The sequence below is a fragment of the Microtus oregoni genome, unplaced genomic scaffold, assembly GCF_018167655.1.
Source record: "Microtus oregoni isolate MIOR12 unplaced genomic scaffold, Mior012 000046F_ref0000063, whole genome shotgun sequence".
In the NCBI taxonomy this organism is placed as follows: domain Eukaryota; kingdom Metazoa; phylum Chordata; class Mammalia; order Rodentia; family Cricetidae; genus Microtus; species Microtus oregoni.
Genome location: NW_024543220.1, coordinates 13,952,037 through 13,966,731, shown reverse-complemented (window position 1 = coordinate 13,966,731; position 14,695 = coordinate 13,952,037). Strand labels below are relative to the sequence as shown.

The window sequence follows — 14,695 nt, the reverse complement described above, 5'->3', positions numbered from 1 at the left end:
AACAAAACAATAAGATTTGGGGCTGGAGAGATGGCTCAGTAGTTAAGAGCACTGGCTACTCTTCTAGGGGACCCAGGTTCAATTCCCAGCATCTACAAGGCCATTCACACCAGTCTGTAACTCTAGTTCCAGGGAATCCAATACCCTTACCCAGACATACACGCAGGTAAAACACCAATGCGTATAAAAGATTTATGTTCTTTTTAAAATTCCACAGAAGGCAGGTGTGCCAGCACTCTGGAGGCAGCAGCAGTCAGATCTCTAAGTTCAAGACCAGCCTGATCTACAGGGCGAGTTCCAGGATAGCCAGGGCTACACAGAAAAACCAAAAAAAAAAAAAAAAAAAAAAAAAAAAAAGATGAATATCCACAGAGGTTAGGTAGTGAGAAGCGAACATAGGTGGAAGAAGGCATCTTTCAGGGAAGGGAAAATATATTGTGTTGTCCTATGCCAAATGAAATCCCAGTACCAGGAACAGGTTACCTCCTTCTAAGTTGTTGGTCAATGGTGCCCTATAGATTCCGCACCCTCAAAAAAACCATTAAAGGCTATTGCCAATGTTATCCATTACCCTCCAAGGCTAAAGGTGCTGACTTGACATCACCCCACCCTGTGTCTTCGAGACTTTCTCTCTGCTGCAACCAAACACCTGAAGACATTTAAACGCTGGGCGTGGTGGCATATGCCTTTAAACCTAGCACTTGGGGAGGCAGAGGCAGGCAGATCTCTGAGTTGTAGGAACTTTGTACCAGAATAAACCCCTTTTGTTTCTGGTTTTTCGAAACAGGGTTTCTCTGTGTAGCCCTGGCTGTCCTGAAATTCAACCTATAGACCAGGCTGGCCTCAAAGATCTGCCTGCTTCCAGAATTCTGGGATTAAAATCATGTGCCACTATGCCTAGCTAACATCTCTTTACTTAAAACTGTTTGTCAAGCATTCCGTCAAAGCAATAAAAAAAGTAAATGACATACCCTCTGTATTTTTTTTCCCTCTTCGAGACAGGGTTTCTCTGTAGTTATGGAGTCTATCCTGGAACTCTCTCTGTAGACCAAGCTGGCCTTGAACTCAGAGAGATCTACCTGCCTCTGCCTCCTGAATGCTGAGATTAAAAGCTTGCATCACCACCACCCAGCTACCTTCTGTATTTTACAGTTGCCTTTGTAATTCAAAATATAATCCATAAATAGGGATTTTTAAACCCGGTTCTCAAGGCTTGAATGAACTATTTCCTCTTCTCAAACTTTTAGCTATTGCCCAAACAAACCTATCTTCTTTCTAAACCCTCTTGGCATCAGGTCCCAGCTGGCCTTGGAGCTGTCAGCAATGTCTTATAAGCCGGGTGTCTTTGCGTTGTTCGTACAACACACGGGTATCCATACACTGGAAGCACTTCATAGATGGCAGACAAGCTGGGCCCTGGAAAGGTGATCAAGAGCTGTGTTTCCACCACATCAGAGGACCCTGGCAGGAAGGGCAGCAGGAGATGGCTAAGTTGGCAAAATACTTCCATAGAAGCACGAAGACCTGAGTCCAGACCCTCTAGAGCCATTAAGGCGGGGACGGGAGGATGGGGAGAGCCCTGTGACGTGCATTTGTAATCACACGGTGGGGGGTGGGGGACAGGAAGGAACCCGAGCTTGCTGGCCACTCAGAAGCTGAAGCCTGTCTCAGCAGAGCGGGTAGAGAGCACCTTAGGAGACACCCAACATTAGCCTCCAGCTGCCACACGTACCACACAATGTCCTTACAAGTCACAGCCAGACCATGAAGTCCTGGAAGCTGGTGGGTGGGTCTTAGCTGACTGACCTTGCCCACGCCTTTAATTTCTGCAAAACGAAGGCCAGGCCAGTTGCAAGGATCCTTCCAGTTATAGGCGGGTGACACGAACCTGTGTCCCTGCTGCCCATCTATAGAAGGGACAGCAAAGGAGGCTTGATCTTCCTAGTCTCCAGTCTGGTGACTGCCGAATGGGTGCCAAGATGCCAATGGAGTCACTTCTCCAGCATGGCACAAGAAAGCCAGAGAAGGTAATGGTGGAGGCATGGCCACCCTCCCGACCACCCTCAGCCCCGCACGGTGCTGTCCTCACACCCACCCGTGAGATCCAAAGCACAGACGAGCCCATTCAGAGAAGTGGGTGGAGTTAGGACAGGAGGCCCCACCAAGGACACCAAATACAGCAGAGCAAGCCACTGCCCATTAGAACATTTATTTCTCAGAGAGAAAATAAGACATCATATTATAGTAGGTAAAAGTAACTCTTGTATTCTTTACAGGCATAGATTTTCTGTTTATTACCTCTTATAACCATCTGTTATAAACAACTCTAGAAGGCAAATAAAGTCACTTTCTACAATAAATAGAGCATCGTGTGCTTCACAGCAGATGCGACAGAGGCGCGAGGCCCCATGCCACAGCAGGGTCTGAGCCGCCTTCTGTTCTAAAGGGAGCAGTTTCTTGAGTGGGACTCAGAGAGAGTGAAAGGTTCGGAGACTGAAAAATAGAAGGTAAGTGTCGGGGGAGGGAGAGAGACGGGGAGAAAGCCCCGAGATCTTACAACACAGGTTTAGACAAGGGTCACAGAGTCCACAGCTGACCAACTACCTGGGGAGAGGAGGACACATCGGCTCCTTTAGCTAAACCACACTGCATGGCTGCACAGTGGAGGATTCCGATAATGGAGAGTATAGGCCTGAATAACTTAGCGACAGTATCTTACAGTTATATACACCACGCCTGTCCCAGCTGGTGCCGCGCTCTTTACTGGACAGAACCCCGCCCTCTCTGTGAGTTTTGTTGGCTCCCTTTTAAACTCTGGCTCAAGTCCCAAATGTGGAAGAAGTTGGTGGTTGACTGGCTGCGTTTTAAAAAGTCTGAGTATGTAAAAATGGCAGTGATCTCCCCAGTGACTTTGTTTTGCCCAAAACCCCCTATGAAAAATTTAAAACAATTAAAAATAACATCAAGATAGAAATCAACATGGCAATCAGCGGTCCGCAAACCCGCCTGCGGCTTTGGTGCTTAGGAGGTGAAAAGAAATGTCAAGAGCAGAAGCCTCTAAAATTGCGTTGGTTTGTCAGTCAGCATTCCTCATTCACAGTTTGTTTTCCTTCCTTTGGGAGGTGAGGGAGGAAGTTGAGGAGGTGAAGGTGGGGAGAAGGTTGAAGACAGGGTATCAAAGAAAAAAAGGCCGTGTCCCTGCTCTGGGCAGCAGGAGCAGAGCAAGGGAAGGGTGCTGGAGGGCAGCCCGTGCCCCTGCTGCAAGAGGAGGGACAAGCAGCATGCCAGCTGAAGGGCGTGTGCCGCCCTCAATATCCATGCGGCCTTCCGCATGGACGGGGGCCCACCCTTGGCACTCCTCAGCCAGACGGAGGGCGGGAAGCCCACTCCATCCACAGAGCATGCGCACACAGCCGAGCTAGGCATGTCGGCAGCACAAGTGGAAGTCTGTGGGTGTGGGGAGACTGGGGTAGCTTCTACCTGGGACTCAGGTGGCTGGCAGACACCTAATCTAACATAGCAGCTGGCCAGAAAGGAAATGGGCATCAAAGAAAAAGATGGATTTGGTGATGTTGCTGTCAATTTGGCACGAGGGAGAGAGGAGAGCAATGGGAAAGGAGAGCCCGGGCTGGGTGTGGACGATGAGACGAGGAGGGGTGAGAACGGGTGATGTGGGGGGAAGGGGAGCTCAGTGGGTTCCCGAGGGACCCTGGCACATCTCTGGGATCAGTGTCAGAACCTTGCCTGCCCTGAGGTATGGTTAGCTGGGAGAGGCATGGAGGGAGCAGTTGGCCCCAGAAAAGCAGCCTAGGACCTGGTGCCCAGTGGCCCAGGTCCACTCCCCGGCTGGCCAAGACTCTCAGCTGTTTCTGCTTCTAAGTGTTCTTCAGTGGAATGTCCCCGGGGACCTTGGGTGGGAGTTTTTGGCACACAGTGGCCCTTCAGGGGAACCACTTGATTGGTCAATTCTGGGCCTTGCCCTTGGAGACCCAGTCCAGTCAGGGCCTGCCGTGAGAAAGAAGCTGCCGGTCAGACACTTGGCAGGGGCAGAAGAGGTTTCCCGTGCCTCAGGGACAGAGGAGAGGCAGAGCAGGCAGACACAAGCCCAGTTCCACTCTTACAGGTAGCTGGAAGTGACAAAGGAGTGGGGTCCACGGACTCGGCTCAGGTGGATCATTGCACGGTCATAGGCCACCTGTACTGACTTTCGGATGCTGGTCTTGCGGCCTTCCAACATCTTGAGTTTGTCCACAGTGTCCTCCACACCCAGTGGTAGGACTTTGTCCCTTGGAAGCCACTGCCTGAAAGGCAAGCACAGCTGAGATGTGGCTACACTCCTGCAGTCCTACAGGGGCTCCTCTGGGTCACGGGGAAGGCAGACTGGAAGGCCCCAACTGTTCTCCAGCAGGAAGGCCTAGCAACCCCACAGGCCTGAGCCTTGCCCTTGGGCATGTCTGTTACCAACAATTCTACCTCCTTTTGACAGTCAGGGATGACAGCACTTTGTCAGCCACAAGCCCAGATCCCTCACAACGGGAGGATGGAGACGTGTGTGTGTGTGTGTGTGTGCTGTGTTCGGCTTTCAGTTTAGTCTTTCTAGTAACTAGTTACCATGACAGCTGCCTACCCAAGGTCATGCCTGTCCCAAGAAACGGGTGGCATTTAGTGACTATTGGCTTAAGGGTGCAGAGATCCCCAATTCTCAATACCTCTCCTGAGCTCTACAGAGAACAGCTGAGGCCTCTACTGGACACTGCCCACTGCCTGGGGCTGTGGACCTACCCTGCGGCTTTCTGGGCCACCTGGGGAAAGGCTCCTCTTGAGGAGCTCCCCCTTACTCGAAGCACCATTAGCTGGTGCTGTTAGGAACAGCTACCACAGGCAGCATGGGCCTCTTACCAGGTGCGTTTGTTGTCAAAGAAGAGGACAAGGAAGAGCTTCTCTCCAGCCTCTGCCTGCTTCTGCTCGCCCAGCTTCAGCACGTCCAGTGGAGGGACAGGGATGGGGACGCCATTGTGCAGGAGGCCCTCCCGGGGCATCTTGGGATCGATGATCTAGAGGCAGAAAAGGAGACAGGCTCTGAGCAGGGGAGAATGGAAAGCCACAGGACCAACCATCAAGGCACTGAGAACCTAAGCACAAAGGGTTCAGGTCTACAGATAACCGGCGACGGAGGGGCTGGCATGAGCTGCTCCGTACCCTTCCCCAGTCCACTGTTCTACTCTCTCCACAGACTGAGTGGGACGGAGCAGGCAAACCCTCTCCTCACAGTGTCTATTAGGGAAGAACTACAGGCTGCTGCCATGATGGTCTCTCTTCACCACCTTTGCAATTCACGTCCAGCACCCAGGGTCTTGCCCCATTGGGCACCGAGGCTGTGACTGGGCAGAAAGTTCAATGTGGCAACAGGGCAAGCCCTGTGATTCTATGTAACAGCCTCTGGCTACACACCACCTTCCCAAGGAGTGTGGGGCAGATACCTCTGTGGTAAGACTGAAGAAGAGACAAAAAGATGGCTGAAAGGGTCAGGTTTGAGGAAGAACCAAAGCACTGGAGAGACTAATCTAGGCAGCAAGCCCCAGAAGGCAGAGCCATCTTATCCTGAGGGAGTGCACCACAGCACAGCAGCTCTCCAGTGAGCAGGAGCCAATCAGTGCACAGCACAGCAGCTCTTCAGTGAGCAGGAGCCAATCAGTGCACAGCACAGCAGCTCTCCAGTGAGCAGGAGCCAATCAGTGCACAGCAGCTCTCCAGGTCCGTGGAGCATTTCTGCTGGCAGAGCTCACCACCATCCACACACCACCTCACGTTAATCTGACAGGTGTCGGCAGACGGGGGCAGCACCAGCACAGGAGGATGGCGCTAAACCATGGCTGAGACTGAAACCAGATGCTCGCAGCAAAGGCGATTACCGGCAGCCTCCAACACAGCCCCCACTTCCAGAGCAACTGGCTCATAACCTCTTGCACAGAGGCCAACGAGACTTGGAAACTGACAGAGGAGGCAGCCTTAATTCCTATGCCCTGTCCCAGGGGACCTGCTCTCAGACCTCTGGGCAGCTGCCAGCACCCCATATCCCCCAAGACAAGCAGTTGAAAGCAGGGGCTCTGGTAAAGAGTTTACCCTAAGGCACCAAGAGACGGCTCGGCAGTAAGAGCACTTGCTGCTCTTCCAGAGGACCCAAGTTTGGCTCCTAGTACCCAAAGGGTGGCTCACAACCATCTGTAACTCGAGGTCCAGGAGAATTTGACACCTTCTGACCTCCTCGGGCACCAGACATGTACATGGTGCACATACATACATACATACACATAGGCAAAATACGCATACACACACATTAATAAATCTAAAATGAAAAATTTCAAGACTCTAAGAACAACCGACTTCTAGTCCACCCACCAGCTATGCAGTGGTCAAAACCATCTCCCAGCCTGTCACTCTTCCTGGGACTGAGGCTGAAGATGTAATGAGAACAGAAACAGCCCTAAGCTACCAGAGAGACAGGGGATTACTCTCTTGTCTCCACTTGAACATGCTGGTCATCAAGAACAGGGAGGATGAGCCGACACCTGAGGACAGCTGTCATACCCAAAATGGTACCGGTCCATCCACTCAGTGGACAATGAGGTTTACGGAACACAGACATGAAGCTGGTGGGAAGGTTCAACATGCCATACAACCAATGTGCAGATCCACTACCACAACCGCAACACATGAACAGCAATGGAGGGAATAAGATTTAGCCGGCATGCTAGCATGGGGTGGTTTGCACTGCTGTTGCTTTTCTGTTATTCCAAAACACTCCCCCCACACACATTTATTTTAAAAAGATTAAAATACAGTATAACATGCAAAATCTACATGCACAGGAAAAGGGATGCAGGGCATGCACCAAAATAGAAACACATGTTGTGTTCAGGTGGTGACTGAATTTCTTCTTCTTTTTATTTTTTGAGACAGGGTCTCACTACGTAGCCCTAGGTGGCCTGGAACTATGTGGACCAGACTGGCCTAAAAAGCAGTGAAAACTACCTGTCTATGCTGGCATTAATGGCATGTGCCACTATATCCCAGTGTTTTGTTTATATTCTAAAGACTCATGCATGGTACAAATAAATCAAAAGCCACTCCAAACCTGCCAGCATTAGTCACTTCCTTAATGACCTAGCTGGGTCCTGCGGTCTCATTTTTACAGGACTTCCAATTCAATGTCTCCAGCAATTGGATCAGTGTGGACTTTCCACACCTGCCATAGTAAGAGGGGAACAAGGCAGGCAAAATGAACCAATATGGCTCCAGGAAGTGGTATGACGTCATTGAGACAGGGTTTCCTCATCATCTCAAACAGGATCAGAGTTCCTGCCTTATCTTAGGAAGCTGCTGTTGGGCTCAAGAGTCACAGAGAGCCACGGCTGGAAAGCCCAGAGTTGTGCATGTGAGACAAGGGTGCTGGGTGGAACTGACTATGTACACCTTAAATTCTACCAGGTCCTTACAGGACCCAAAGATTCCCAGCTTGTGGTGTCTTCCAGGGCTCGTGGCCATTTCCTCCCAACTTGGGAGAGCCTTAGGAGACCGCAGTCCAAGTGGTGCATAGTTGTTATTAGCCACTAATAATGGGGGGATAAACCAGAACTATTTTCCAGGCAATTTGGCAACTTGTGCCAAAATTCTGTACAGATGTTAGCCCTAGTGGGTACTCCTAAGAAATGATCACGATTGTGCACCAAGGTAAGGCTAAGATGCTCACCGACAACAGTGCAAAACTGAATCTAAACGGGAAACTGGGAAATGGTCAAAGCGCGGCACATGAGAGCAACTGAAGGGTGGTGTCACCATTAAAAAAAATGACATGATGGAGGTTTTCATCATGTGGGATGCACACGTTCATGTATGCGGGGAAGTGACAAGGCTAGAGGCGGTACTGCCTCCCATGCACAGGCTTATGCATGGGAGAGGGTGCCGAGTGTAGTCCTGAGGACAGCACAGGGCACGGTTTTTAATGCAGTGGCTCTGAACAAAGGCTTTGCATCCCATGTTGAGCTCTGGAATCAAATTCCAGCCCTGCTACTTATTAGCTGGCTAACAGAGCTAAAAGACCCTGCCCCTTCCCTACAAAACAAGATCAACCATTCTGCCCCGGGCAGGTCAAGGATTTAGTGCGGCAGATGTTTCTTAACACAGCTAAGCATTGTTAGCAGCATCTTTAAACTGCACCAGGCATGATCCTCCTACACAGAAGCAGATGAACGACGCTATGAGGGCCCTGAGAACCTGGTCCCTGCACACCTGGAGCCTTTTGTGTGTGTCGCGGGGAGGCCTGCTCGGTTGCCCCAGGAGCGCTAAGCCCCCTCCCCTCTGCAGTTAAAGGTGCCTTGACTCCCATCAAACTCTGCCAGCTGGATCCAATCAGATAATCCCCCAAGGCAAGGCAGGGCCAGAGCCAACGGGGGAAGAGGGAACAGGAGGGTGTTGTCTGGGGCAGACTCACCAAGGCAGGGTAGGAGGGGTAGCCTCGGCACTTGGCCCACACCAGCTCCAGGGGCTCCAGGTCTCCGCGGTCTTCAAAGGGCATCAGGAGGCTTCTGCCTGGGGGTGGGGGAGGGGAGGAGACAGAGCCCAAAGGGGACTTGGCATGGTGCCCCAAAGCCTGCCTGTGGCTTCCGTCTAAGCGGGGCAGCCCAGGATCAAGTCAGCAACGCCCCTCCACCCTTCCTTTTCCTTGCCCTTTCCTTAGGAGTTCTTAGATTGGGTCAGGTGTCAAACTAACCCTCTAAATGGCCAAAAAATAAATATTTCATCCTGTTAGGAGCCATGTGGTCTCTGCGGCTGTAGCAGGGAAATAGAGTCTAAACAAATGAGTATGCCTACTCACCAATAGAACTAGTGTTTCTGACACCGACATTTGAATTTCATAGTTTTCATAACTGAAGATGTGTTCTTAGCTCACGACCCACATAAAAGCAGGCGGCTACAGTTTACCAACCTCTGAACCTGAATTCTGGAACGGCTTCCTTCATTAAATATCAGGGCTTCCTCTCCAGGGTGTCTTAGGGAGAAGGGCCATACCCTAGCCTGAGCAGACAGTGCTGCCTGCACCCAGGGTAAAAGTGCAGAGAAGAACATCCTAGCAGAGCCATTGGCTAAGCATTTTCCTGACCAGGCCACAGTGGGCCATCCAAGCACCTGGCTGCACCACAAACCAGCAAAGTCAAGCAGTTTGGCAGGTCTTTGATGACCCTAGGTGTGCAGCCTCACCAATGCTCTGAGCACCACAGAAGCCTCTTTCCTGCCCCACACCTACAAACTGTGAACGGGGAGGTGAACACTCATCCAGCTAAGGAAAAGGGCTTGAATCTGAGAGAAAGATGTGTAATTCTTTTTTTTTTGGGGGGGGGGGGCAGGGTTTCTCTGTAGCTTTGGAGCCTGTCCTGGAACTAGCTCTTGTAGACCAGGCTAGCATCGAATTCACAGACATCTGCCTGCCTCTGCCTCCCGAGTGCTGGAATTAAAAGTGTGCACCACCACCGCCTGGCTGAGATGTGTAATTCTTACCTAACAAGAAAGGTGCTGTTTCAACGCCAGTGAGTACAGAAGGTCAGCCATGAACGGATAAACCTACCACCGAGGAGGCTGTGGAGAAGCCAGCGTAGCCACACACTGGTGAGGCCACAGAGGTCAGCCCTTTTGGAACGCACTTCCCCGCAATGTCCCAGGAGCTTTAAAATAAATCTGCTCCAGTAACTTCCTCTTTGGCAACTTATAAGAAAAGTAATGAAAGGATTCATTGCCTTCTGTGTGCTGGAAGCTGGAGCTAGCCAACATCCACCAGAACACATATCAGTCACAAAACCCCGGTTGTTAGGAAGATGGTCCCAGTATCATCACAGCAAAGAAAGCTCATGAGCCAACAAGAAAAAGTATCCGAGTAAAACCTGGTGCGTACAGAAGTGTGTGTATCAGATTTGCACTTGTTAAAATGTGCCGAAAAGAAACGGAAGCAACACAGAAATGGAGACAGCTGTGTTCAGATGATGAAGCTATGGAGTGCAATTCTTTTTAAATAACCTTTGGCACCAATTTTAGTACGGGGGTTTAAAAAGTAAAGGGAAAATGTCACCACCAGAAGCACAAAGTGTGTCAGATCCACTTCCTGGCTTCGAGTTTAAATGTATATTTGTCTGGACGGGAGACCTGTCGTCTGAGTGCAGACAGTCACGAAGTAATGGAACTCAAAGGCATGCATCCATCAACACACACTGGGAAAGGGAATGACATTAAGGCAGAAGGAAGCGGCTGGACCAGGTAAAGAACCCTGTGCTTTATAGGGAACTTCAAAGACATGGCATCCACAGTGCATGTGACAGCCTAGTTAAGAAGTATTCTGCTCTGGACCTGCTCCATCTGGGAACCACCCCAGCCTCACCCTTGCCCTTGCCTTGTCCTCATTTCGTGAGGCTAAACAGGCATGACCTACAGAGCTAGAGGGGTCTGAGTGACACGTTATCACTGATGGCCCTAGAGAGCACAGCCAGGCAACACCAACCGAAACTATGAACACACCCTTCTTCAACCTGACAGCTCAAGAATGAAATGACCTCCGCAAACAGGCTGCTCAGCGCAGCCCTGATGACGAAGACACGTTAAATGTCTGTCGTGGGAGAGCTACAGAGAAGAAATGCAGACTTCCCCCATACAGTGTGCCACTGGCAAGCTGGGAGAAAGCAAAGGATTCCTAGCATACACCATGAACGCGAAAGAAGGAATGAATGGTGGGCCCTCACACTTCTTTCCAACACACACAGGTTCCAGCTTGGATATACAGTAGGGAGCTCTGGAAAAACAACACAAAACATTGCAGCTGATGCTCCAGAGAGGAATGCGGGCTTTCCTAAGAGCCCACTGGACTTCTGTTACCATGGGCACGCATTAAACTGTGCTCCCTAGTTTGTTTTTGTTTTGAGTTTTGTTTGTTTGTTTGGTCAACTTAGACACATGCTAGGAACATCTGGGAAGAGGGACTCTTGGCTGAGAAAGGCTTCTATCACACTGGCCTGTGGGCAGGTCTGTGGGACATTCTCTTGACTAATGATTGATACGGCAGGGCGCAGCCCACTGTAAAGGATGCCACCCCGGGCATATGGCCTTGGACTGTTTGAGAAGTGGGCTAACAAACCCCACACACAAGGCTCCTCTGCTTCAGCTCTGGCTGACCTCCCTTCGTGATGGACTACGAGCTGTGAGGAGAAGAGAACCTTACCCTCAAGCTGCTTGTGGTCATGATCATTATCACAGCGATATAAACTCAAAATACAACACAGCTGAAGAGTTTTAAAAGAAATGTTAGTGACGGGGAGCGAAGGCCACCTCTCTAGTCAGTGTTTGTCTGGGGGGGCCTGCAGACTGACGGCCAGGTCGTGAGCCCCTGAAGTGCAGCAGTTCAGACAGCTTGCTCCTCAGCACGTTTCCCCAGCTCAGACTCAACAGTCTCCTCACCTGAGCCACTGTGGTCCGAGCCTCCGTTCACACCGTCCAGGAAGGGCACTCGGGACAGGGCTGGCTTCCCACGGCTGCGTTTGGGAGGTGTCAGGCCACTGCGCACAGAGAAGAGAGTTGAAGTGAGCAGTTTTAACTGGAACAAAGCTTCTCCCACTTTTCCACCTCTGACACAAGGGAAAGACAGCGTCTCCATTCCCTCCTGGAAGTTTCTACCAGAAACCAGTCCACCCTTGTGGAGGAACAGCACAGTTCATTCAGAGGGAAGGTCACAGTGCTGGGCCTGGCAACCGGGGCGCACCTTTAATCCCACAGGAAGAAGCAGGCAGATCTCTGAATTCCAGGCCAGTTTGGTCTACACCGTGAGAGCCTGTCTCATTAAACGGCAGGAAGGTTTCACCTCAGCCTCTCACTTGTTTGACTCTGCACTCTCGGGGCTGGAGAGATGGCTCAGTGACTGTTCCTCCAGAGGACCTGGATTCAATTCCCAGCACCCACATGGCAGCTCACAACCAACTGTAGCTCCAGCTTCATTGAACCCGACACCCATCATAAAATACCCATGCACATAAAATTAATATATAATCTGCACTCTAGGCTCCACATGCTTCATCTTGACAAACCAATTTATTTTTGAGGTCCTAAAATTTGCCTCTTTTCCAAATGTTCTATAACAGGCATGTCTTCTTTCCAGAATTAGCAAAGACATTTTAAATTGGGAAAAACAAAAAACACCACTTCTCACTTCCAAATGGTTTATGTGCTAAGTTTTCCTTGGGTAGGATTTTTTTTTTTAAATTTGATTTTTACCAACTAAAAAGGAGAGCAGTTTCTTTCTTTACAGAAGGCTACCGCAGAGAGGCAAAGTCTGGTGGGTGAGATGGGTTAGTGGGTAAAGGTGCTTGCTGCTGAGCCTGAGTGTGATCCCTGAGACCCACACGGTACAAGAGCTGTCCTCTGACCTCCATAAACATGGTGGCACACATAAACACAACAGGATACTTCTTAAAAGGAAGTTAAATGCTGGGCATGGGGGTGCACGCCCTTAATCCTAGCCCTCAGGAGGCAGAGACAGGCAGAGCTCTGTGAGTCTGAGGCCAGGCTGGTCTACAGAGTGAGTTTTAAGCCAGCCAGAGATACACAGTGAGACCTTGGAAAAAAAAAAAAAGGAGGGGGAGGGGAGGGAGGGAGGGAGGGAAAGTAAACTATATATATACTGGACAAGAAAAGAAATAATAACCATGGCCACCAGGGCACCCACCCGCCTGTGCGGTTTTAATGCACAGTCTAGAGCTGAGAGCTTCTGGGCAAGGATCACGCGGCTGAGAACCTTAAAAACATTATGGCTGCCGAGTCTGGCGGCCATATTTTTAATCCCAGTACTAGGGAGGCAGAGGCAGATGAGTTGAGACTAGACCGTCTACAGAGTGGTTTCAAACCTGATTAGCTATACAGTAAGTCTCTGTCTCAAAAATAAATAAAAATATTGCTGATACATAATTTTCTGACCAGAAAAAAATGGTTAGAGAGTCAATTTTTTACAAAAAAAGCCAAAATATTTAGAAAACCCTGGATGGGATAAAACGCAGCAGGGAGTGGGAATGGCTACAGTGCAGTACTCGATTTCACTGAGTCACAACCGAGTTTATGCTAAGAAAATTCAGCTTAACCACAACCATGACTCCCATTCCTTCAGTGAACAAAGCAGGGACTGTTTGGGAAACTATGCCAGGAATCCCCAGTTCATACGGAGGACCTCGTGCACTCACCCAGAAACCTGTCCATGGACTCGAGACTGGCGTGTCTCTAAGCTTACACCCTGACCTGGACAGGGTACACAAGGAGCAAGCAGGGCAAGGCAGCTGAGAGACAGGTAAAGGCTACCTCGTCTCATCCCCTCTGCGACCCTGGCCACCCAGCAGTGCTGTGGAGAAGCCACGAGTTCACACACTGCACTCTGGGGATGGTTTCATGTTTTCAGACCACTACTGTTCTACCGCAGAGTGCCAGAACGGGCAGGAAAGGCTTGGAAACTAGCCCGCAGAACAACTCTGTGTGGCTCTGAGGAGGCAGATGGATGCTGCATATAGAGTGTAATTTCCATCTACCTCCTCTACAAGAGAAACTGTGGGACCTGGCATGTACTTTAACAGTGACAACTCACACCACAGGTGCTGGAGGGACGACCCACAAAGGAGGGTGCGGCTGGGCGTGGTGTGGCATGAGTGTCACCCTTGCGCTCCAGAGGTGGAGTTAGGGGGGCCAGCAGTCCAAGGACCAGCTTCAGTCACAGTGAGTTCCCTGTTTGCAGTACATGAGACTGTCACGGAGTGCAACAATGAAAAAGAAGACCGTTTGAAAAGGCCGTGCACAGAACAAATGGGCAAAAGAGACTGGGCATGGGCTAGACAGCAGCGCACACCTTTAATCCCAGCTCTCAGGAGGCAGAGGCAGGAGGATCTCCATGAGCCTGAGGCCAGCCTGGAGTGGAGCAGAACAGCCAGAGCTAAAGTGAGACCCTATCTCAAACAACAACAAAAAAGATCGTATGGCTTCCGTGCAAAAGAAAAAAGCTTCCTTTATATTCTTCCTAGCGTACTGGAGAGGAAGGGGGCTGGGATAGGGAGAGAGAACACTGCAGTCAGATGTAGTAATAAGAGCGGCGGGGCTGCGTTCCCAGCACCCTGGATGCCTGGCTAGCTTATGTCCGAAATAATAACATACAAACTGTATTCATTTAATCACTGCTTGGCCCATTTCTATCTAGCCTCTTCTAGGCTAATTCTCACATATTAATTTAGCCCATTTCTAATCATCTATGTAGCGCCCCTAGGTGCGCTTACAGGGAAGATTCTAGCCTATGTCCATCCTGGGTCGGAGCTTCATCGCGTGAGTCTGCCTGGGAGCTGGGAGCATGGCGTCTCTCTGAGGCGTCTGCTCCCAAGGGGAGAGCTGTGGAGTCTGAGCTCACTTCCTCTTCCTCCCAGCGTTCTGTTCTGTTTACTCCTCCCACCTATCTTCTAACCAATGAGGGCCAAGCAGTTTCTTTTTATTTAACCAATGACCTTCCTCCATCAGTCAGAACCCTTGAATCCCCAATTTTGCTTCATCTTTCCTAAAATTTGTGTGTGTAGGTCAGAGGGCAACCTGTGTGTGTGTAGGGGGGGGGGGGCTGGCTCTCTATCTCTACTGTGGTATT

The 14,695-nt window shown here is 50.4% G+C and overlaps 1 protein-coding gene across 3 annotated transcripts in view; it reads right to left on the bottom strand.

Moving 5' to 3' along the window:
* Nucleotides 1-2,193: 2,193 nt before the first annotated feature.
* The window catches only part of Brpf3 (bromodomain and PHD finger containing 3), a 34,064-nt gene continuing 21,562 nt past the window's right edge, over nt 2,194-14,695 (bottom strand). For 2 of the 3 annotated variants that reach the window (XM_041634684.1, XM_041634685.1), the window contains exons 10-13: nt 11,497-11,594; nt 8,492-8,589; nt 4,900-5,054; nt 2,194-4,301 (exon numbers count right to left, since the gene is read on the bottom strand). In XM_041634684.1, coding sequence (XP_041490618.1) covers nt 4,118-4,301; nt 4,900-5,054; nt 8,492-8,589; nt 11,497-11,594 — 535 coding nt within the window. In that variant the 3' untranslated portion in view covers nt 2,194-4,117. The remainder of the gene's footprint in view (nt 4,302-4,899; nt 5,055-8,491; nt 8,590-11,496; nt 11,595-14,695) is intronic. The other variant, XM_041634686.1, reaches the window with a different exon arrangement.